Consider the following 22,421-nt stretch of genomic DNA (forward strand, 5'->3'; position numbering starts at 1 on the left):
TTGTTGTGGAGCACAGGCTCTAGGTGCACCAGCTTCAGTAGTTGCAGCACACGGGCTCAGTAGTTGTGGCTCGCGGGCTCTAGAGTGCAGGCTCAGTAGTTGTGGCACACGGGCTTAATTGCTCCGCGGCATGTGGGGTCTTCCTGGACCAGGGCTTGAACCCGTGTCCCCTGCATTGGCAGGCGGATTCTTAACCACGGCGCCACCAGGGAAGTCCCAATCATTAATGTTTAATTGATGTTTTAATCTCTGATTCGTTTTTCAACCTCAGATGCAATACTTTGGATCATTTTAGGTGTATTTTCTTTATTGTCTGTTTTACTGAATTGGTATTAAATTTATCATCTACAGGCTGACTTTTGTATATTGATGTATGGCCTGCAACTATGCTGAACTCGTTTATTAGCTCTAATAGTTTTTTTGTGGATTCCTTGGGGTTATCCATATATAAGATCATGTCATCTGCAGATAGGGATAGTTTTACGCCTGTGGGTTGACTTTTAAATCATAAATTGAAATCTTGTAAAATTTTACCTCTTTTGAGTCATTTTCTCTTAAATTCCTTTTAGTGATGAACTAGGAGTAGTTTCTGGTACATTTTCACAAGATCATTCAGCCAGTCTTTGTATTTCATTAATTTAATAGCATGTGTTTCATATTTTTCCAGTGGTTATTGAAAATGCTTTTCCCACCTGGGAACACAGAATTTGAACAGGAACAGTTTTTAGTTGTGAGGGGTTTGGGCATGTCTGTTTTGTAGCATAGTTTGAATACCTGTGGGATGGTTCTAATATATCCATTGATGATGCATCACCTGGAAGGTCAGGGAAAGTCTCCTGGCTGCTTATGGTCCAGGATGCTTAATGTTGTGCCTTTCATTTCCTCTGCACCATTGTGTTTGGTATTACCTTTGTGAAAACTCACCTTTGGACAAGGGTTTGTAGAAACTGAGGAGTCAGCAAAGCTACCTGATATTTACTTCCATTTACTTCTTCCTAGCCAGTCCGAAGTCCAGAGAGAAGAGATAGAAAAGCATCAGCTAATGCTCGAAAGAGGAAACATTCACCTTCCCCTCCACCTCCCACACCCACAGAATCCAGGAAGAAGAGCGGGAAGAAAGGGTAAGAACTGCAACATGATTCAGAAGGCACTGAAACAGACTAAAGAACTTTGCAGATTTTTACATTTACATTGGACATTTGTCTTACTTTGACTTGGTTCTAAGTCTTTGCTTTGATAGCTCGTCTTGTTATGGGATGTTATCTGATGGGCATCTTATGTCATTTTTATACATTTCTATCTCTGAATAGAACGTTTTTTCTGTATCAATGTATGTATTGAGAAGTGTGACTGGTAAGGAATTTAAGAAATTATATTCACCAGAGTTACTGTCTTTCTCCAGTTTTACCACCTGTCCCATACATGATCCAAATGACTTATAGAGGAGTTGAACCTCTGTCTGCTCCATATTCTGCAAATTGCAGCAGTGTAGTGCCTTATTCAGTAAGTCACGTTTGTACTTAGTGAATCTTACTTGAGTAGAGATTGTGGTTTCTATTGAATAGAGGTTTCTATTGTGAGGATTAAGTGAGACTTTAAAGACCTTGCACAGTGCCTGGCCTGAAGTAGATACCTATAAATGATAGACAGTACATAATAATTTTATGATTTGTCTAGCTCAAAACATATTTAGACTTTTTTTTTTTTTGATGTGGACCATTTTTAAAGTCTTTATTGAATTTGTTACAATATTGCTTCTGTTTTAGGTCTTTGGTTTTTTTGGCAGGGAGGCATGTGGGATTCTAGCTCCCCTACTAGGGATCGAACCCACACCCCCTGCATTGGAAGGCGAAATCTTAACCACTGGACCACCAGGAAAGTCCCTCAAAATATATTTTAAGCAATTTTTCAGAGGTTATAGTTTAGTTTTAGAAAATGACAGTTTGCAAAATTTATTCTTTTCATGTGGTAGTAAATTTGTCAACTTTCTGGCTGTTGTCAAGTAGATCTTTACAGTGCAGTCATCTTCTCTCCATCAGCTTCCTTTTGTGACTTTCTTCTCTAGCCAAATTTCCTTTTGTTGCCCAGAACATGCCTTGAATCATGTTATTTCTTGAAGGGTAAGTTTACTTGAAGCATTCTTAACCATGCGTAGAAGCTTTTAGGGAAGCTAAGAAACTCTTATTCAGTTTTATAAATAATAATAATGAGTCAGTTACAGTTATAAAAAGAGTTTTGTTATTTTATCAAGTCACATGTACTGTGACAGAAAAATTAAAACAACAAAATAGGTTTTTCTTGGGGATTATTGAGGGTAAACTTATCTCTTAAACTTGCATTCTGAAACTTACTGTTGATGTTTAGAGATTTCAGAGCTACCTGAGATCCTTGTAAAGAATATCATAACAACTTTTCCAAATGTTTCCGGGCCTGAAATCGATGTGCTACTCTCCCCTTCATGGGCTAAGATGGTGCCAGGACATGAGTGGTCACAGAACCAAAATGTGATGTCTGGGATGCTCACAGTGGTGTCATTTAGCCTCTACTCTGAGTATAAAACCCACCAAATTTAGTTTCCCAAAATAAATGTATGCGCGTCCTTTATTTGAATGCATCTGCCTTCTAATGAGCAGGACTTTGCTCATTTAAGTCTCCCCTTAGAATAGTCTATTTAACTAAAACATCTTGAAACCTGTTTTCCTAACATTTGTTATATTCATCTTCCCTGCATCTTTTCTTCATTTTGAAGTATTTTACGTCCTTGCCACCTTTAGTTTCATAGGCTTAAAAAAATTGTCATGTAATTTTTATTAAACAAATTTTTTTTACTCTGTATACCTTATTCTAACCTATGCCAACATGTTGTCCCTCTAAAAAGAGAACTTGGAGCGTTCTCTCAGCAGTGTGAGGACTCAGCAAGCTCTTTCTCCATTCTGCCTCCCTTGCCGGTGTATTCTAGATGACTACCCCAAAACGGGAAATTTTTTTTCTTAAGCTTTTATGCTTTTACTCATCATCCTGAAACATTGCCAACTTTTTAGCAAATTGTTACAGTTCTCTTTCTCTGAGTTGTATTTTTGTGGTCCTTGTATTCATTTCTTTGTATTGGTACACATCACATTATATGAGGTAGTTAATGATTTCTGTCCTGAATTCCCTGTAATTCCTCAAGGTAAGGAATCATTCCATTCTTGTTTGAACTTTAATATGCTTTCTGGCATGTGTTAGTTTGTTTTTGTTTTTGTTTTTGTTTTTTGCAGTATGCGGGCCTCTCACTGTTGTGGCCTCTCCCGTTGCAGGGCACAGGCTCTGGACGTGCAGGCTCAGCGGCCATGGCTCACGGGCCTAGCCGCTCCGCGGCACATGGGATCTTCCCAGACCGGGGCACGAACCCGTGTCCCCTGCGTCGGCAGGCGGACTCTCAACCACTGCGCCACCAGGGAAGCCCTGGCATGTGTTAGTTTTAAAAATAAATGTTGATTTGATTGAATTCAGGTGGTGAAAGAACAATGGCAAATTTTTTTGTTTGTTTGTTTTTTGCGGTACGCGGGCCTCTCACTGTTGTGGCCTCTCCCGTTGCGGAGCACAGGCTCCGGACGCGCAGGCTCAGCGGCCATGGCTTACAGGCCCAGCCGCTCGGCGGCATGTGGGATCTTCCTGGCCCGGGGCACGAACCCGCGTCCCCTGCATCGGCAGGCGGACTTTCAACCACTGTGCCACCAGGGAAGCCCAGAACAATGGCAATTTTTACAAAATACAAGTTAGTACCGTCCTAAGTGATTTTACTTTGCAGTTCCTGATGTTTGGATGATACAAAGAGCTAGGAAAATACGAAAAACCAAAAAAAACAAAAAGCAGTTTTTTGTATATACCTTTGAGAAAATTTCTTATGTAAGTGCTTCTTTATGATCTGAGATAAAATATGTGCTGTATTTCCATAGCAGATATTTTTTTATTACACTAAGCACCTTTTAGGATACTGTCTGCAAATTTGTATTGCAGAATTTCTGTGGTCATTTCTTGTGCCTTATAAGTTTTCTTTTCCTTTTGACTGGTTAGAAGTAATTTGGGGAATGTATCTAATTTTTTTTATTTCTGTTTGTCTTTTGAAGTGATTCTGAACGTAGATTCTCTAACAGTGTAGTTAAAGCCTCTGAAATTGTTTGCTGTAAGTAGCTATCGTCAGTCTTGTTTGTGATTATGTATCTTTTATGTTTTAGCCAAGCTAGTCTTTATGGGAAGCGGAGAAGTCAGAAAGAGGAAGATGAGCAAGAAGATCTTACCAAGGACATGGAAGACCCAACACCTGTACCCAACATAGAGGAGGTTGTTCTTCCAAAAAATGGTTTGTATCCTTTTGCCTAGACTATGAGAGTGTTAGACGTGATTTAATTATTCTCAGCGGTGCCATGGGATGATTCACTTCTTGCTCTGTGTCTCCAGTTCTTAACGTTCAAATACTAATAGATTCCCCCTTTAAGGTTAACATATGTGAAATTCCCTCTTTTCCTATCTTTTGGTATACTTTTGCTATTTATCGGGAATACACAGTGATCAAAAATTCTCGAAATTTAGTAATGCTTTAAAGTTAATGGTTTTAAAATCCCAACAGAATCAATATACGTATGAAAAAATGGAGTACGTATCTATGCACAATTCAACCTATTTAAATCAGTTATTGGGAGGCAGATGTTAGACCTTTTTAACTGTGATTGTGGATTTGTCTGTTTGTCCCTTTATTCCTGTTAAATTTTTTTCTTCCTGTATTTTCTGTACTTTGAAGCTCTGCTGTTTAAGGGCATATACATCTAGATCATCGTTGTTCTTCTGATGAATTGAGGCTTGTATCATGACTCTAGGTGCCATAATAGTGCTTGTCTTGAAATCTAGGTTCTCTGATAATAATAAAGCCTCATCTCACCACATCCTTTTCATTAAATTTCTATGTTTTATTAGTCCCCACTGTACTTAAGACTTCAGCAGTCCTATAAATTTTTTCTTACATTTTATGTTTTCAATTTGTACCTCTCCCGCATTCTTTTACTTTCACTCTAATTATGTAAAGCATTGCTTTTAAACATCAATTTGTGGAGACTTAGTTCTTTCCCCCAATATACACATTTTCTGTTTTTAATTGGAGTATGTAGTCCACTTAAATGTAACATAATTATCTATACGGTTGGGTTTAAGTTTACAATCATGCTTTTCTTTTCCCATTTGTCCCTCTCATTTCCTCTTTAGCTTTTAATGTTCTATTCTAGCCCCTCGCTATTTTCTTTTCTTTTCGAACTTATTTTGTTTCTTTTATATATAGCATAGTTTTGTTTTTTTGTGGTTTTTTTGGCCATGCAGCACGGCATGTGGGATCCCAGTTCCCCAACCAGGGATCGAACCCATGCCCTCTGCATTGGAAGAGCAGTCTTAACCACTAGACCGCCAGGGAAGTCCCTAAATATAGCATAGTTTTAAACTTCACAGAGCATAAAAGTCACCATTTTAAAGTGTATTTTAATCACTCCAATGGTTTTTAGTAAACTCACTGTGTTGTGCAGTCATCACCACTGTCTTAATTCCGGATGTTTTCATCCCTGTGAAAAGAAACTCTGTAATTATTAGGAGTTAGTCCAAATTATTCCCTTTCCCCATGTGTTGGCAACCACTATACTACTTCCTGTCTGTATGGATTTTCTTATTCTCTATTTGCTTTTTAGCTATATTTTTCTTAGTGGTTGCTCTAGGGCTTACAGTATATAATATATCCTTAATTTATCAAATCAATTTAGAATCGTTGTCTAGTTGAGATAAAAATGTATGAAATTTACTGTAATATAGTTTAACCTATGCCCTCTCGTGTCTTGTAATGTTTTCATGTATTTTACTTTGATGTGTGTTGTAATCCCTACATTTTTCTTTTTTGTTCTTTTTTAAGTAGTCATTTGTATTTTTAAGAAATGAAAAATATAGTCATCTATAATGTTATATGAGTTTCTAAAATTCACCGTGTTATACAAAATTGGGCAATAAAAACCACACAAATATATTTTAAAGGTCATATAGAAGAGAAAATTCACAAAGGCAATCAAAAGAATAATTTTAAATAAAAACTATGAAGGTGGTGATAGTCCTAAGAGATAGCCATATAAAACTGGGAAGCTATAATAATTAATGTAGTATGGTTTAGACACAAGATTCGGCTGCATTCATCAGTGGAATAGAATGGCCAGTTCAGGGACTTTTCTGGTGGTCCAGTGGTAAAGAATCTGCCTTCCAGTGCGGGGACACGGGTTCTATCCCTGGTTGGGGAACTAAGATCCCACGTGCTGCGGGGCAGCTGAGCCCGAGCACCTCAACTAGAGAGCCCCAGTGCTGCAAACTACAGAGCCCATGCGTCCTGGAGCTCAAGCACAACTACAGAGCCCACGCACCCTGGAGCCAGCACGCCACAACTACAGAGAAGCTCTCGTGCTGCAACGAAGAGCCTTTGTGCCCGCAATGAGAGATCCTGCATGCTGCAACAAAAACCCAACGCAGCCAAAAAAAGAAAAAAATAGAATGGGAAATTCAAATGTAGATCTATATTTGTGAATAAATTTAAATTATTATGAATTTAGCAACACAAATATATGGGAAAAGATCAGACTGTTCCACAAGTCCTGTAAATTTTAGTATTCTTCTTTGTATCTTATATAAGAATTTAAACTTCAGGTGGATTAAAGTGCTCAATTTAAAAACAAAACTGTAGGGACTTACCTGGTTGAGCAGTGGTTAAGAATCCGCCTGCCAATGCAGGGGACACGGGTTCGAGCCCTGGTCCGGGAAGATCCCACATGCCGCGGAGCAGCTAAGCCCATGCGCCACAACTACTGAGCCTGCACTCTAGAGCCTGCGAGACACAACTACTGAGCCTGCATGCCACAATGGCTGAAGCCTGTGTGCCTAGAGCCTGTGCTCCGCAACAAGAGAAGCCACTGCAATGAGAAGCCCGCAGTCTGCAACGAAGAGTAGCCCCCACTCGCCGCAACTAGAGAAAGCCCACGCGCAGCAACGAAGACCCCGCGTGGCCCCCAACACAGCCAAAAAATAAATTAATTAATTAGTTTAAAAAAATAAAATAAAAACAAAACTATAAAAGTAAATTTCCAAATACTAATGTACTTTAAACAAGTGTTAGTCTTAGAGAAAATATTCATTACCCATTTAACAAACAAGGAATTAAAACCCTAAATATGTATAAAGATTCTTAAACCTTATGGAATAAAGTACAAAGTATTATGTACTGGTAATTTTATTAAAAAACCTGGGATCAATAAATGTATGAAAAGATGCTTAATCTCACATAACCAAGGATATGTAAATCATTAAAGTAACTTTTCATCCATGTGATTTCCAAAACTTAGAAAGTAGATGATTCCCAAAGTACAACTGTTTTGAGGAAGTGAGTACTCTCAAATGCTATTGATGGGAGTATAAATTGATGAAGGCACTTAACACAATTTGGCTATATCTATTAAATTTAAAAAACTGTACAATAACAGTTTTAATTTCATAATCCATATTAAGTAATTACATGCATGCATAAAGATAACTATAAAAGAATGTTGATTACACAGTAATGAAAAATTGAAAATAAATAAAGTTTCCATTGACATAGGGCTAGTTACCTCATGATCCACTCATGGAGACAGAGTGTCTATTAAAAATGAAAGAGACGTAACTAAAAATACATGGAAAGATCCCACAGGCACACTGTTACAAAAGTAGAAACCTAAGTACAAAAGTAGAAAAGTAAAGTACTAAGGAAATAAGCACAGTATGATAATTTTATATCTGTAAGATTTTAAAACCCTCAGAATGTTTTGAAGTCTACATAGATGTATAAAAGGTATTGGTTCTCCCTCAATTTGTCTGTCTTAATGAATGGCACAGAAATGGGAATCCACAGGTGCACAAAAAAACCACAAAAAATACTTTTGGTAAAGGGGTTGAAAGGTTCTTTTCAGGGTTTGCTCTCTGCATTTCTGTATTGTTTGCTTTTATGATGAAAAAAATTGCTGCTTATTTAATTACAGAATATTGTCTGTTACGTTAAGTGTTAATGTTTCTCAGCTGGGCTTGCGGTTTTTACATGAAGGGGGAGTAGGTTTTACACAAAGGTAAGTACTGAATGATGGTGGAGATGCAGTGAGAGTCGTGTATTTTTTAATCTTCTATTCTGTTTTCTTAAAAACAAGTTGAACTTTCCCCCTAAAACATAATTCTTTTTTTTTCTTTCTTTCTAGTAAACCCAAAGAAAGATAGTGAAAATACACCTGTTAAAGGAGGAACTGTAGCAGATCTAGGTAAAAATCAGAAAATCTGTACAGTTTTGTCTCTTGAATATGTCAGCTCCCTTGATAATCCTTTCTTTACTGAGAGATTTCAGATGCTATGCTTTCTAGCACAGATATTATCTATGGCTATGTTAGTACCGTTGTTGTTTAGTTTGCTACCATATTAGGAAATTTAATTTCTTATGATCCACTCTCTCCATTCTTACTGATCTGCCTCTCTCAGAGCGTAATGTCTTCCTACAAACTAGCAAAGGTGGTAATATTATATCTAAATCAGAATATCTCAGTTTTAAAGAAACAGTTATAATTAGAGCACTTTTTATAATCTGCCTGAAGTATTTGTTTCACAACGTGTGCAAATTGATTTTGTGTCTTCAGACCTAAAATCTGTTGACTGTTAATACTTTGTAAGCCAACAGAAACTTTCCTTGCGACTTCCCTGATGGTCCAGTGGTTAAGACTCCACTGTGCTCCCAATGCAGGGGGCCAGGGTTTGATCCCTGGTCAGGGAACTAGTTCCCACATGCATGCTGCAACTAAGAGTTCGCATGCCACAGCTAAGAGCCCGCATGCCGCAACTAAGACCCAGTGCAGCCAAATAAGTAAATATTTTAAAAAAGAGAAAATTTCCTTAACGGGATAAAATGAGAGTCACATCATCCTTTTACTGTATTTTCCAGTTATAGAGTACACTTTCACAAGTAAGGTCTAATTCTTGGATGTGCTTTGAGGGTAGTCACTTGTTCTAGTTTTTAAAAGTAAGGATAGTTTTAAACATCTTTGTTCCTGAAAGTTATATATATAATCTCATTTACTTTCTCCATTTGTAAAAATCAAAGGGGATCCTCATGTTTTCAGTATATATTAAATTTATGAATTGATGGGATTTTAGACCTAATAGGGATTTTCAGGATCTCCTTATGTGGAACATGAGACTTGTATTTCACTGTGTCCTAGTCAAGTGAATTCTGTATTTCAGATAAACTGCTGTGATTCTTGATGGCAGACATGAGTGTGTGTTTGGGAGAGTTTTTCTACTTCATTTCACTAAATACATCCTGCTTTTTCTGGCATAAAGCCTGTCATTGTACATCAGTGGGTGATTCTATTTTTGGTTAAGTTGAAAGTAAAGCAGAAAATTGTCTTGATGACAGTTTATATAAAGGTGTTATTAGGTCAACAAAATAAACAAAAAAAAAGATACTGTCAAAATCCTTCTATCGTAATTGTTTTTAACATTATTAGTAGAATATGGATCTTTAGTAACTAGTAGTAATTTTCATTTTCCATAAGTTTATATCACCTGTGATACAGCCGTCACTTATCCACTGAATTGAAGACCAAGAAAGCAAAAACTAACTATAAACAGTCTTTTGTTTTATATTCTTAATAATGTGAAAGGGTAAAATATTGTTAAGACTTGAATACTCTTCACTGGGACAATTTGTTAAATAGAATGATAGTTTATATTTTTAAACTTATATCCCAAAAAAGAATAATTCTGTAGTTTTAAGGGAGTGGACAATTGTCTTTTTAAAAGTGATGTGACTATTAGAGTATTTTTGTCGTAGATTTTATCAGGGGAGTCAAATTGAAGCCAATTTTAGGAAAAGGATGGGGTTCCAACTGGATTAAAAGTTTTGGTGTATAGGGTATAGGATATGTTCCCATTGTATTTGTGAACAAGTTGAGGTCTCAATCAGGAGTGCTGTGGCTGTGGATGCTGCTGACCATAGCTGGAGAGTTTGGCTCTTTGGAATTTGAAATTGTTGTCCTGGCCTTTCATCCAGGGACCAACAGGCTTCCCATGTATCATTTAAGCATCTGACTTTCTGTATTGGCTATAACCTGAACCATGCCAAGGGTGACTGATCCATCAGCTGAGAATTATTGTTCAGAGTTGTTTGTTTTTTAACTGATCCATATTTTGCCTTATATGTCGCTGAGCCAAGTATACCCAGTCATTTCTTTCTTTTGTGAGATCTCTGGAAGGTCAAGATTCAGGGGCTGAGGTGAGAGTGTATTTACCCACATCTATAAGGAGGAAGAGAACATTTATTGAGTATTACCATCTAGGAGTCAGAATGAAGGGTGCCCCTCTTACTTTTGTATTATCAGAAGTCTATTTCCGTTGGGTACCAAACTCCTTCAGGGATGAAAATCTGTTAAAATAAAATGAAATAGTATAAGTTGACCAGAGAGAGTTCAATCATTATATTGTACTACCACCATTTAGTGAGAAGTTGATTATCCTTTGGTTTACTAAGACCCAAAGGACCGAAAGTTCATTTTTGACGGCCTTACCCAGAATTCTTTCTGTTAGTCACTTTCTAAGAAAAAAATAGTCCCTCTGCAGAGTTGAATGACTCAGTGTTGGTAGTGCTGTAACTTACCCCACGTCTGCTTTTAGCGGATGTTTGTCTCTAACTTACAAATCAAGGAACAGGGTCCATCTTTATGTTACGTGAGTACCTGTCAGGCGTCATGCTACATATGTTTGCGTTTCTCCATAAAACCACGTTAGCCCTGATTCATTGATTAGGAAATAGAGACTGGAGGGATTCAGTAACGTTCCTAAGTGTACAGCTATTAAGTGAGAGAGCACAGATTCAGATCCAGGACTGTCTATCTTTAGTGCTAAGCTTTGTATCATTGCACTCTGCTCTTGTGTCCCGCTCATTTCTCTCAGCTTCTGTTCATGCTCACAGTTTTGTGAAGTCATGGGGTACATCCGTACCTGAGGTTCTTTGATTTGGCTTCTTCCTCTCTCGAATGCTTGCTTTGTCCTTCTCTCAAGTTGCAGCTTAAACGTCACCTTTTCAGAGAGGATTTCCTCTATATTTGCTCTGAAGGATCCACCCACCCAGTTCCTCTCTAAAAGGTATTTTGTTTTTAGTCTCTGTATAGCTAGCAGTTTTCTTTCTTTTTTTTTTAACATCTTTATTGGAGTATAATTGCTTTACAATGGTGTGTTAGCTTCTGCCTTGTGACAAAGTGAATCAGCTATACATACACACACATCCCCATATCTCTTCCCTCTTGCATCTCCCACCCTCCCCATCCCACCACTCAAGGCGGTCACAAAGCACCGAGCTGATCTCCCTGTGCCATGCGGCCGCCCCCCACCAGCTATCTGTTTTACATTTGGTAGTGTATGTATGTCCACGCCACTCTCCCACCTCGTCCAAGCTGACCCCTCCCCCTCCCCATATCCCCAAGTCCACTGTCTAGTACATCTGCATCTCCATTCCCGTCTTGCCCCCAGGCTCTTCATGACCACCGTTTTTCCCTTTCTTAGATTCCATACATATGTGTTAGCACACGCCATTTGTTTTTCTCTTTCTGACTTACTTCACTCTGTATGACAGACTCCAGGCCCATCCATCTCGCCACAAACAACTCAATTTTGTTTCTTTTTATGGCCGAGCAATACTCTATATATGTGCCACATCCCCTCCATCCATTCATCTATCGATGGACACCCAGGTTGCCTCCATGTCCTGGCTACCGTATATAGAGCTGCAGTGAACACTGTGGTACACGACTCCCTTCGAACAATGGTTTTCTCAGGGTATATGCCCAGTAGTGGGACCGCTGGGTCGTATGGTAGCTCTATTTTTAGTTTTTAGGGAACCTCCATACTCTTCTCCATAGTGGCTGCATCAGTTTACATTCCCACCAGCAGTGCAAGAGGGTTCCCTTTTCTCCACACCCTCTCCAGCATTCATTGTTGTAGATTTTTTGATGATGGCCACTCTGACAGGTGTGAGATGGTATCTCATTGTAGTTTTGATTTGCATTTCTCTAATGATTAATGATGTTGAGCATTCTTTCATGTGTTTGTTGGCAATCTGCTTATCTTCTTTGGAGAAATGTCTACCCAGGTCTTCTGCCCATTTTTGGATTGGGTTGTTTGCCTTTTTGATATTGAGCTGCATGAGCTGCTTGTAAATTTCAGAGATTAATCCTTTGTCAGTTGCTTCATTTGCAAATATTTTCTCCCATTCTGAGGGTTGCCTTTTTGTCCTGTCTATGGTTTCCTTTGCTGTGCAAAAGATTCTAAGCTTCATTAGGTCCCATTTGTTTATTTTTGTTTTTATTTCCCTCTCTCTAGGAGGTGGGTCAAAAAGGATCCTGCTGTGATCCATGTCATGGAGTGTTCCGCCTATGCCTTCCTCCAAGTGTTTAACAGTGTCTGGCCTTTCATTTAGGTCTTCAATCCATTCTGAGTTTATTTTTGTGTATGGTGTTAGGGAGTGTTCCAATTTCATTCCTCCACGTGTAGCTGTCCAGTTTTCCCAGCACCACTCACTGAAGAGGCTGTCTTTTCTCCACTGTACACTCCCGCCACCTCCTTTATCAAAGATAAGGTGACCTTATGTGCACAGCTTTACCTCTGGGCCCTTCACTCAGCTCCACCGATCTACACCTCTGTTTTTGTGACACCACCATACTGCCTCGACCACCGTAGCTCTGCAGCACAGCCTGAAGTCAGGGAACCCGACTCCCCCAGCTCTGCCTTTCTTTCTCAAGATTGCTTTGGCTATTTGGGGTCTCCCGTGCCTCCATACAAACCATGAGATCCTTTGCTCCAGTTCTGTGAAAAATGCCAGTGGTAGTTTGATAGGGACTGCACCGAATCTGTAGATTGCCCTGGGCAGTATATTCACCCTCACAATGTTGATTCTTCCAATCCAAGAACATGGCGTAGCTCTCCATCTACCTGCATCATCTCCAATTTCTCTCATCAGTGTCCCATAATTTTCTGCATACAGGTCCTTCATCTCCCAAGGTAGGCTTACTCCCAGATATTTCATTCTTTTTGTTGCAATAGTAAATGGGAGTGTTTTCTCAATATCACCTTCAGATTCCCCATCATTAGTGTATAGGAATGCAAGAGACTTTTGTGCATCAATTCTGCATCCTGCTACTTGACCAAATTCACCAATCAGCTCCAGTAGTCTTCCAGTAGCATCTCCAGGATTCTCTGTGTATAGTACCATGTCATCTGCAAACAGTGACAGCTTCACTTCTTCTTTTCCAATTTGGATTCCTTTTATTTCTTTTTCTTCTCTGATTGCTGTGTCTAAAATCTCCAAAACTATGTTGAAAAATAGTGGTGAGAGTGGGCAGCCTTGTCTTGTTCCTGATCTTAGTGGAAATGGTTTCAGTTTTTCACCATTGAGGACGTTGTTGGCTGTGGGTTTGTCACACACGGCCTTTATTAAGTTGAGGTAAGTTCCCTCTGTGCCTACTTTCTGGAGGGTTTTTATCATAAATGGGTGTTGAATTTTGTCGAAAGCTTTCTCTGCATCTATTGAGATGATCATGTGGTTTTTCTCCTTCAGTTTGTTAATATGGTGTATCACGTTGATTGATTTGTGTATATTGAAGAATCCTTGCATTCCTGGGATAAACCCCACCTGATCATGGTGTATGATCCTTTTAATGTGCTGTTGGATTCTGTTTGCCAGTATTTTGTTGAGGATTCTTGCATCTATGTTCATCAGTGATATTGGCCTGTAGTTTTCTTTCTTTGTGACGTCCTTGTCTGGTTTTGGTATCAGGGTGATGGTGGCCTCGTAGAATGAGCTCGGGAGTGTTCCTCCCTCTGTGTATAGCAGTTTGCAACATTTGATATCTTATTGTTTGTTTATTTTCTCTTCCATCTCCTGCCACTTTTAACTGGAATATAAACTCCATAAAGACAGGGACTTTTTCTTGTTCATCATTGTGTCTTTAGCATTTAAAAAAATAAATTTATTTGTTTATTTTATTTTATTTATTTTTGGCTGCACTGGGTCTTCGTTGCTGCACGCGGGCTTTTCTCTAGTTGCAGCAAGCAGGGGCTACGCTTTGTGGTGTGCGGGCTTATTGCTGTGGCTTCTCTTGTTGCAGAGCATGGGCTATAGGTGCATGGGCCTCAGTAGTTGTGGCTCACAGGCTATAGAGTGTAGGCTCAGTAGTTGTGACACACGGGCTTAGTTGCTGCGCGACATGTGGGATCTTCCCGGACCAGGGCTCAAACCCATGTCCCCTGCATTGGCAGACAGATGCTTAACCACTGGGCCACCAGGGAAGCCTGTGCCCTTAGCACTTGGACGGTGGCTGGTGCATAAAATTTAGTTAAATGTTTGAAGGCTTGTTCCTTATAACCTGTTAAAATACTACTCATCTTCTTATATCCTCTAAAGTAGGGGTTGGCAAACTTTTCTAAAAAGGGCCAGATAGTAAATATTTTAGGCATTTTGGGCTATAAGGTCTAAGTTACAACTAGTCAGCTTTGCCATTGTAATGCAAATACAGCCATTCATAATATATAAATAAATAATCATGGCTTATTCCAATAAAACTTTTATTTATAGACACTGAAATTTGAATTTCAGTTAATTTTTGATATGTCATGGTATATTTATTTTTCTATTGATTTTCTCTTTAATCATTTAAAAATAAAAAAATCATTCTTCACTTGCAGGTGTGATAGGAATCCCCAAGACCATCCCCAGGTTTGGAGATTCTCTAGAAGGGACTGATGGAGCTCAGCATATAGTTGTACTCACGGCTGACATATATCACAGCAACATAGGAAGCATAAACAGATCATAAGGGGAAATAACACAGGCAGAGTCTGGGTGCAGGCTTCCTTACACTCTCTCCTTTACGTGAGGAATCGCACAGAGTGTACCCTTCCCACAGCAACACACATGCAGTGTTTTCACCTAGGGAAGCTTGTTTGAGAGTCTAAGATCAGTGTTTTTACTGGCAATGTAGGGTACCCTCTGCCTCACACATACCAGAATTTCAGGCTGCAGAAGTTTATCATAAGCTGCGTTGTGCACAGTCTAGGCACAGCGAACCACCCTTCTTATCAGTTAACTATTGACTAGGAACACACTGAGAGTCAATTTCCCAGATTCCATACAAAAACAGGCAGTGGGCCTGATTTAGCTTGTATAGATGTAGGTAGCTTGTATAGGCTGTAGATCCTGACCCCTGTCTAAGCTGTTTATTTAGTGCTTTTCAAATAGCAGATTCTTGGAAATATTTGTTTGAAGGAATAATGAAAACAATGGCTTCCTTATGTTCTCTTTAAACTTTACAGTGCCTTAGTCACTGCCAAGGGTCATAATAATTATATAAAAAGTAAATGTTATAGGAACTTAATCATGTAATTATTTGTGCTGTAACCTCTTACCTTTTCCACCATGGCACTTTTACTTTTCACTATGGAAGTCAGCTGCTTAGTTTAAATTATACATGGATTTGCCTTTGTTCTTTTGCAAGACTAACATTTAGGTCCTGTAGTCCCCTATCCTCAGAAGGTATTAACACTCTTGCCAGGACTTTGTAGGGATTAATTATCACCTCCTTCTTTACTCCTCATTCTTTACTCATTTCCTCTGGGATCTGAAATATCATTACTTTGTTTCACTAAACCTCTGGAGGCAAGAGCCCAAACCAAGTTCCTTACCTATTATTAAGTAAGATCATGACTAAGATTGTAGCCCAAATAGTATTTAATTATAAGTTCCATATTGTTGGAGAATTTTAATGATTTTTGCTTTGAATTTTTACTCATCTCTGTGCTTCTGTGTACAATTCTAATTTACTGAATTATTCAAGGTGAATTAGCTTTAATAATGCTCTGTTTCTTTCCTTTTCTCTGGCCAGTATCAATTCCTTAAACCTTAAGGTTTCCAGGTAATCGAGAGAGCATTTACCTGTTAAATGAATTACGTGTTTTGATTTTGCAGATGAGCAGGATGAAGAAACAGTCACAACAGGAGGAAAGGTAATGATTTAGTTAGGCCTGGTGCAACAGTAACTCTAAGGGTCCTGTGTATCGAGCAGTAGAAACACTGATTCGGAAGTTTCCTTAGAAATATTCTATTTTGAGGTCCTTCTGATTTTTTAATTTCTTCCTAACACACGCCCAAAATAGTCTGTCTTTCTTGACCCACCCCCCAAATTTTATCAAGAAGAATTTGCCATTTTCCCAGGTAGTATTCCTCATACGCTATAGTTTCTGGTTCCATTACTCTCCTGGTTGCAAGTTAATAATCAGAGCTTCACAATATTCCAGGTGAGCAGGGACTGTGCCTTACTTTGATTTTCTCACTCCCATTTCTATTAGTGCAGCCCCAGTCCACAACTGATGTAGCCTTTGATCATACTCTTCACCTTTTTTGAGCCTTAAAGTCAGCTACTTGCTGTTTCATCAATTTTGCTGCAGAGACCTGTCAATAATTAGGCTGTAGGATGGTGTTGGATTTTAGGCAAGGTTTTATTTCTCTTTTTAAATAAATGGCACCTTGTTTATTCAGGTTGTCATCTCTAACTGTGTTAAGATGTGTAACTAATCCTTAATCTCCTTGAAATAACTTGCTTAATGCTGAAAATGGTTAGTTCTTTTTTTCCTCTTTCAGTGAGTTAGAGAACTTCCCCCATAGTGACACTTATTGTTGTTTTGTACACAGTCATGAAATGAAAATATTCATGACAGGATTTCAAGGAAAAGTATTTCAAGAAACTCTACTACAGATGGCTCTTTAGCTGAACTGTTCTTATGATTTTTTTCTTTAAAATCAAACTTCTTTATTCAAAGAGCTACTCATAAACATTTATGAATATTACATTCATAAAAAGATGTCATCTTTTAGAGTAGAAAGTATTGGGTGGCAATAAAGGAGACCAAAATAGAAAACCAAAGAATTAACGCCCCCTCCCCCTTTTTTTATGCCAAGGGTGGGAGTACTTTTGAAACTATGGACAAGTCTGTTATGTAACTTAAACCTAAGATGGTTAGAGGTGGTTACTCTAACACCAGTCCCATGATGTCATCCTGCTGCTTTCCTCACTGAGATGATTAAACTGTAGACTGTCAGCCTTTATTCATTTCAATACCAGCCTCTCCCTAGTTTTCCTGAATAAAGAAAATTTTCTGAATTGAATCACATTGAATTTGTAGAACCTATGCCACAGAAACAAATTAACCATGAGCATAGATTTTGCTAGCTTCCCTGGTTTGGGAAATAAAATTCCTTACCTTTGTCATCAATATTAACACATTTGTTTCAACATCATTTAAGTAACAACCAGAGTTTCTTTGATGATTTCATACATTAAAGTTTTTTTTGATATTCATTGATCTTAAGGAAACTACTGTCTTAAGTTTCTAGCAGTAACTAGATCCTCACCTAAAGTAATATAACGCAGGAAATTTAGGTTGATTTAAGTTAAAGGTAGAAACTAAACTATGGAACCTTTGTAAAAGAGTATGATGCAAAATTTGACTGGTTTCTTAACAGAAAAGAATTTTATAAGATTAAAAACAGTAGAAACACCACAGATAAAAGGTTGATAGATAGAACTCTACACAACTTGAAAATATCTGAATGTTAATAAACTTATTTCCTGTAGTATTCTTTGTGAAAATGTTTAATCTGAAGTTAATTATGAAGAATAATTGTGATAAATAGAGATTGGTAGATGCTCTACAAGCTATCTGGTCTGGATTCTTCAAGAATTCTAATGTCATAAAATCTCTCCCAAAAAGGAGGCAGGGGTTAAAGGAGACTAAGAAGACATGAATACCATATATAATATGGACTCCTTGATCAGGTTCTGTATTGAGGAGAAAAATCTGTAAAGGACATTTATGGGACACTTGGATCTCCTTGAATATAAAGCGTATGTTAGATAATATTATTTGAAAGTAATTATTACTGGGGGAATTCCCTGGTGGTCCAGTGGTTCGGACTCCATGCTTTCACTGCTGTGGGCCTCGGTCGGGGAACTAAGATCCCACATGCAACCAAAAAAAAGAAAGTAATTATTACTGTTTACTGGTAGCATAAAAAATGTTCTTGTGTTTTGACCTAAAGCAGTACTTTTTGAAATGATTGTATTAGCAAAACCAGGTTTTTAGGTGGAATCATTTGCAAAACCTTCCATAAATGTGACAAAAGTCAGAACTAATTTTCAGCAGTAAGAGTGGTTAAGAGTGTAGGCCCTCTAGCTGCGCTTTCTGGAGTTTTATCCTGTTTATGTCTTGTTAGCTCTGTGCATGATTTTCTCATCCACAAAAGAGATGATAAACAGTACCTGCTGTTATTGTGAGGAATAAGTGAGATATTGCACATACCGCTGTTGGCAGATACTTAGTACTCAATCTTTGGGATTGGGGAAACCTTATCATTATGTCTCAGTGTCCTTGTGTTACCTCCTTATAAATTGAGAACTAGTAATTTAGATTTGTGATTCTAAGATTAGGTAAAACTAGACAAATAAGTAGCAGGCTATTGTGGAAAAAGTTTTGGGCTTTCTATGAGTTGATTCCCTCATCTGTAAAAAGGAGGAATAAAATATGCTGTCTTATCTGGACATCTTGTGAAGGTACCTTAAAAACTGTGAAAGGCTATTTTTACTTGAAATTTGTTTTCCTGGTCCTTGAAATTGGATCAGCTAGCTGCATTTTGTGTAACCTGCTATTAGAAGTTTGAAAGCTATTCCATATCTCTCTGTAGTTCTCTTTCTCTGAACTTTGGCTTCTTTTCTATAGGAAGATGAAGATCCTGGCAAAGGTGATCAGAGTCGGTCAGTTGACCCTGGTGAAGATAATGTGACAGAGCAGACCAATCACATTATTATTCCTAGCTATGCATCGTGGTTTGATTATAACTGGTGAGTAGGTCGCTTACATCTGTGAACATGGTAATTAGGAGTGGGAAAACTTTCCTTGAAATTATATTGTGCTCAGGACTTCCCTGGTGGCACAGTGGTTAAGAATCCGCCCGCCAATGCAGGGGATGGGTTCAATCCCTGGTCTAGGAAGATCCCACATGCCATGGAGCAGCTAAGCCCATGTACCACAGCTACTGAGCCTGCACTCTAGAGCCCACGAGCCACAACTACTGAGCCCACGCGTTGCAACTACTGAAGCCTGCGTGCCTAGAGCCTGTGCTCCACAACAAGATAAGCCACCTCAGTGAGAAGCCTGCACACCGCAATGAAGAGTAGCCCCTGCTCACCACAGCTAGAGAAAGCCTGCATGCAGCAACGAAGACCCAACGCAGCCAAAAATAAATAAATAAATTTATTTTAAAAAAAAATTGTGCTCTTCTGCCCAGGTCCCCTCATCAGTAATCACTGTCACACTGGATGAAGGGGAATGGAAAGTTATTTTAACTTTGGAATGTGTTCTTTTGGTTGTTTTACTTGGGGATAGAAACTATTATGTTGTAACTTAGGGTTATAAAATTTTGTAAACTTGAACCTGACTCATTTGGAGTCAGTTTTAGTTCAGACAGGCAAATGCTTGAGTATTTAATAGTTATAAAATATTGATGTTCATTATATGATTTTTAAACATTATGGAAATATTTAAAGAAAAATTCATCTTAGTACCCAATAAAGGCTTCATGTTAATCGGAAACAGGAGCCCTTTCTTGTATAAACCCTGGCATGTAAAAGAGTTCAGGAAAACAGCCTCTTCAGCACCCTCCCTGTCATTTACCACAGCCACTGTGGCATCCTTGGAACATGGCTGGAAATAAATGGAGATGTACATATCTTACTTATTGATTACTTATGAAATGTAACTTTCACGTCAGGCTGATTTTTGTTGGACAGTTTTTTATTTTTAAATGTATGTACCAGAACTCCAAATAGATGTTAGTTTCTTTAAGGTACTTTCATTGGAAGGCTGTATATTTAGTCTAGTGATGCTGCCCTTACAATCTCGTGGTCCTGTGCTTATATATATATATATATATATATATATATATATACCTTTTAAAACCAACTTAAAAGAATAGGGTGGATGGTCCATTTGAGTCATACCTTATTTTTGTCCAAAACCACAATGTACGGCCTCTACTATTGAGACTTTTCAGCATACTTTTTTTTTTTTTTTTTTTTTTTTTTGCGGTACGTGGGCCTCTCACTGTTGTGGCCTCTCCCGTTGCGGAGCACAGGCTCCGGACGCGCAGGCTCAGCGGCCATGGCTCACGGGCCTAGCCGCTCCGCGGCATGTGGGATCCTCCCGGACCGGGGCACGAACCCGCGTCCCCTGCATCGGCAGGCCGACTCTCAACCACTGCGCCACCAGAGAAGCCCCCAGCATACTTTTAAAAACAAACTCTGAATGCTGTTCCTCATTGTTTTGAATAAGTAGAAACTGAAACAGAATAAGTATATTGCTTTTCTTTGAAGGTCAGTCTTCATTACATTGATTATTATGTTAAATTACTTTCAAATTTGGAAGTTTCATTATTGTTATTTGTAATTACAGATTAAGATTCAGAATGGCTTGAGAAACTAGCATTCTCCCCTCAAAAAAGGGGAATGTCGTAACAGTACATAGTGTTCTAGGTTTTTATAGGTTACAGAAACACTTCCATTTGCGTGGTGATCTTTGCACGTCACAAAGTGTGCTGTTAGATGGCCAGTAGAGGTGTTAGTTATATCCCTATTTTATAGATAACTACAGCCTCAGTTGAAGTGGTGCAAAGTTGCAGAGTTGCTAATTGGAAGAACTCAGGTTTTCTGATTCCAAATATCCCACTCCTTCTACTACTTGACTCATTCTCAGAACCTAAGGAATCAGCTGCTAGTACTTCAAACATAGATTTTTGAAAAAGAAAGTGCTTGCGATTAAACATTCTTGTCTGTTTTGTTCTTGGTGAAATTGTCTTTGTGGCCTCTTCCTAACCTGTAACATAACAATGAGAGTTATATTAGGACCAGTTTATAATTAATTGCTTACAGTTATTCTCCTTATAATAAACTTGGAAATTGTACATGTATCTATGGAACATAAATTCATCTTAGAAATTATCTTCCTGTAAGTTTCCAGGTGATTCATTTTATTTATAGTATTTGGTAGTATCCAATTCAAATAATTTAAATGTTACCAAATAATGAAAGAGTGAATGCTTTTATTTGTATTCACAGGCTATTGATTTGCTCTTTCCCACCTAATCTCTGTACATGTTGCATATCTGGAAAGGCACTGAGAAACTAAAATGTGTCATCAGGAAAAATATTGATTAGCATTGATGTCAAAACCTTTGTGCTAAATGTACAGTTGGTTTCAGTTGTAGAGTGTTTTAGGCCTGATCATTTCACATGGTCTCTATAGTGCTTATCACCTGTAGCATTTTATAAAATTATCAGTGCTTTTTATCTGAATGTTAAAAATTAGTTCTGTGATCTTTTTTTTTTTTTTTTTTGTGGTACGCGGGCCTCTCACCGCTGTGGCCTCTCCCGCTGCGGAGCACAGGCTCCGGACGCGCAGGCCCATCGGCCATGGCTCACGGGCCCAGCCGCTCCGCGGCATGTGGGATCCTCCCGGACCGGGGCACGAACCCGTGTCCCCTGCATCGGCAGGCAGACTCTCAACCACTGCGCCACCAGGGAAGCCCCTGTGATCTTTTTTAAAAGCAGTAAATCACTGAACTATTTTTAAAAATTCAGTTCACCACAAAGTTTCTGAGGGCTGGATGAAAAGGTGCATTAACGTTGAGCCTGAGAAACCGATTACAGTCAATTTTGTTGTCTTTTGGTCGATCATTCATTTCACCAATTTGTTGCCATGCCAACTACTGTGATTTTTGTCAGCCAATTTCCAAAGAACTTTTCCTAATTTGTGGCTCCTCATCTAGTTACAGTGTGTTATGACAAGAACATAAAATCTGAAGCCTTCAGTATGTTTATAGAACTTTCTGAGTTTGGTTATGGGAATAGAAAAACTACAGTAAGTATTGGGGGTGAGAAAAGGAAAGCTTTCTTTAGCTCTATATATTATATATAACTTTATAAATATATATTATATATATTTTTTAATTTTATTATTACATACTGTTATTACATAGGAACTTGTGTAATCAGTTAAATTTTGCAAGTAGTGCTCAGTTTTTGGTTTTGTCAGTTTCACTTTGAAAATTAAACAAGCTTAGCTCAAATTTCAGGATTTTATTTTTCAAAGAGGATTCCTAATTGTCTTTTTCCCCTTCAGTATTCATGTGATTGAACGGCGTGCTCTTCCTGAGTTTTTCAATGGAAAAAACAAATCCAAGACTCCAGAGATGT

At 38.4% G+C, this 22,421-nt stretch overlaps 1 protein-coding gene across 1 annotated transcript in view; it reads left to right on the forward strand.

The window, feature by feature from the left end:
- SMARCC1 (SWI/SNF related BAF chromatin remodeling complex subunit C1) overlaps positions 1–22,421 on the forward strand; it is a 179,421-nt gene that overhangs the window by 64,993 nt on the left and 92,007 nt on the right. Inside the window, exons 10-15 of the mRNA XM_081247501.1 lie at positions 1,000–1,121; positions 4,221–4,345; positions 8,280–8,339; positions 16,085–16,122; positions 18,892–19,013; positions 22,348–22,419. Of these exons, the coding sequence (XP_081103627.1) occupies positions 1,000–1,121; positions 4,221–4,345; positions 8,280–8,339; positions 16,085–16,122; positions 18,892–19,013; positions 22,348–22,419 (539 nt within the window). The remainder of the gene's footprint in view (positions 1–999; positions 1,122–4,220; positions 4,346–8,279; positions 8,340–16,084; positions 16,123–18,891; positions 19,014–22,347; positions 22,420–22,421) is intronic.

This window comes from Mesoplodon bidens, assembly GCF_964165515.1.
Source record: "Mesoplodon bidens genome assembly, chromosome: 10".
NCBI lineage: Eukaryota > Metazoa > Chordata > Mammalia > Artiodactyla > Ziphiidae > Mesoplodon > Mesoplodon bidens.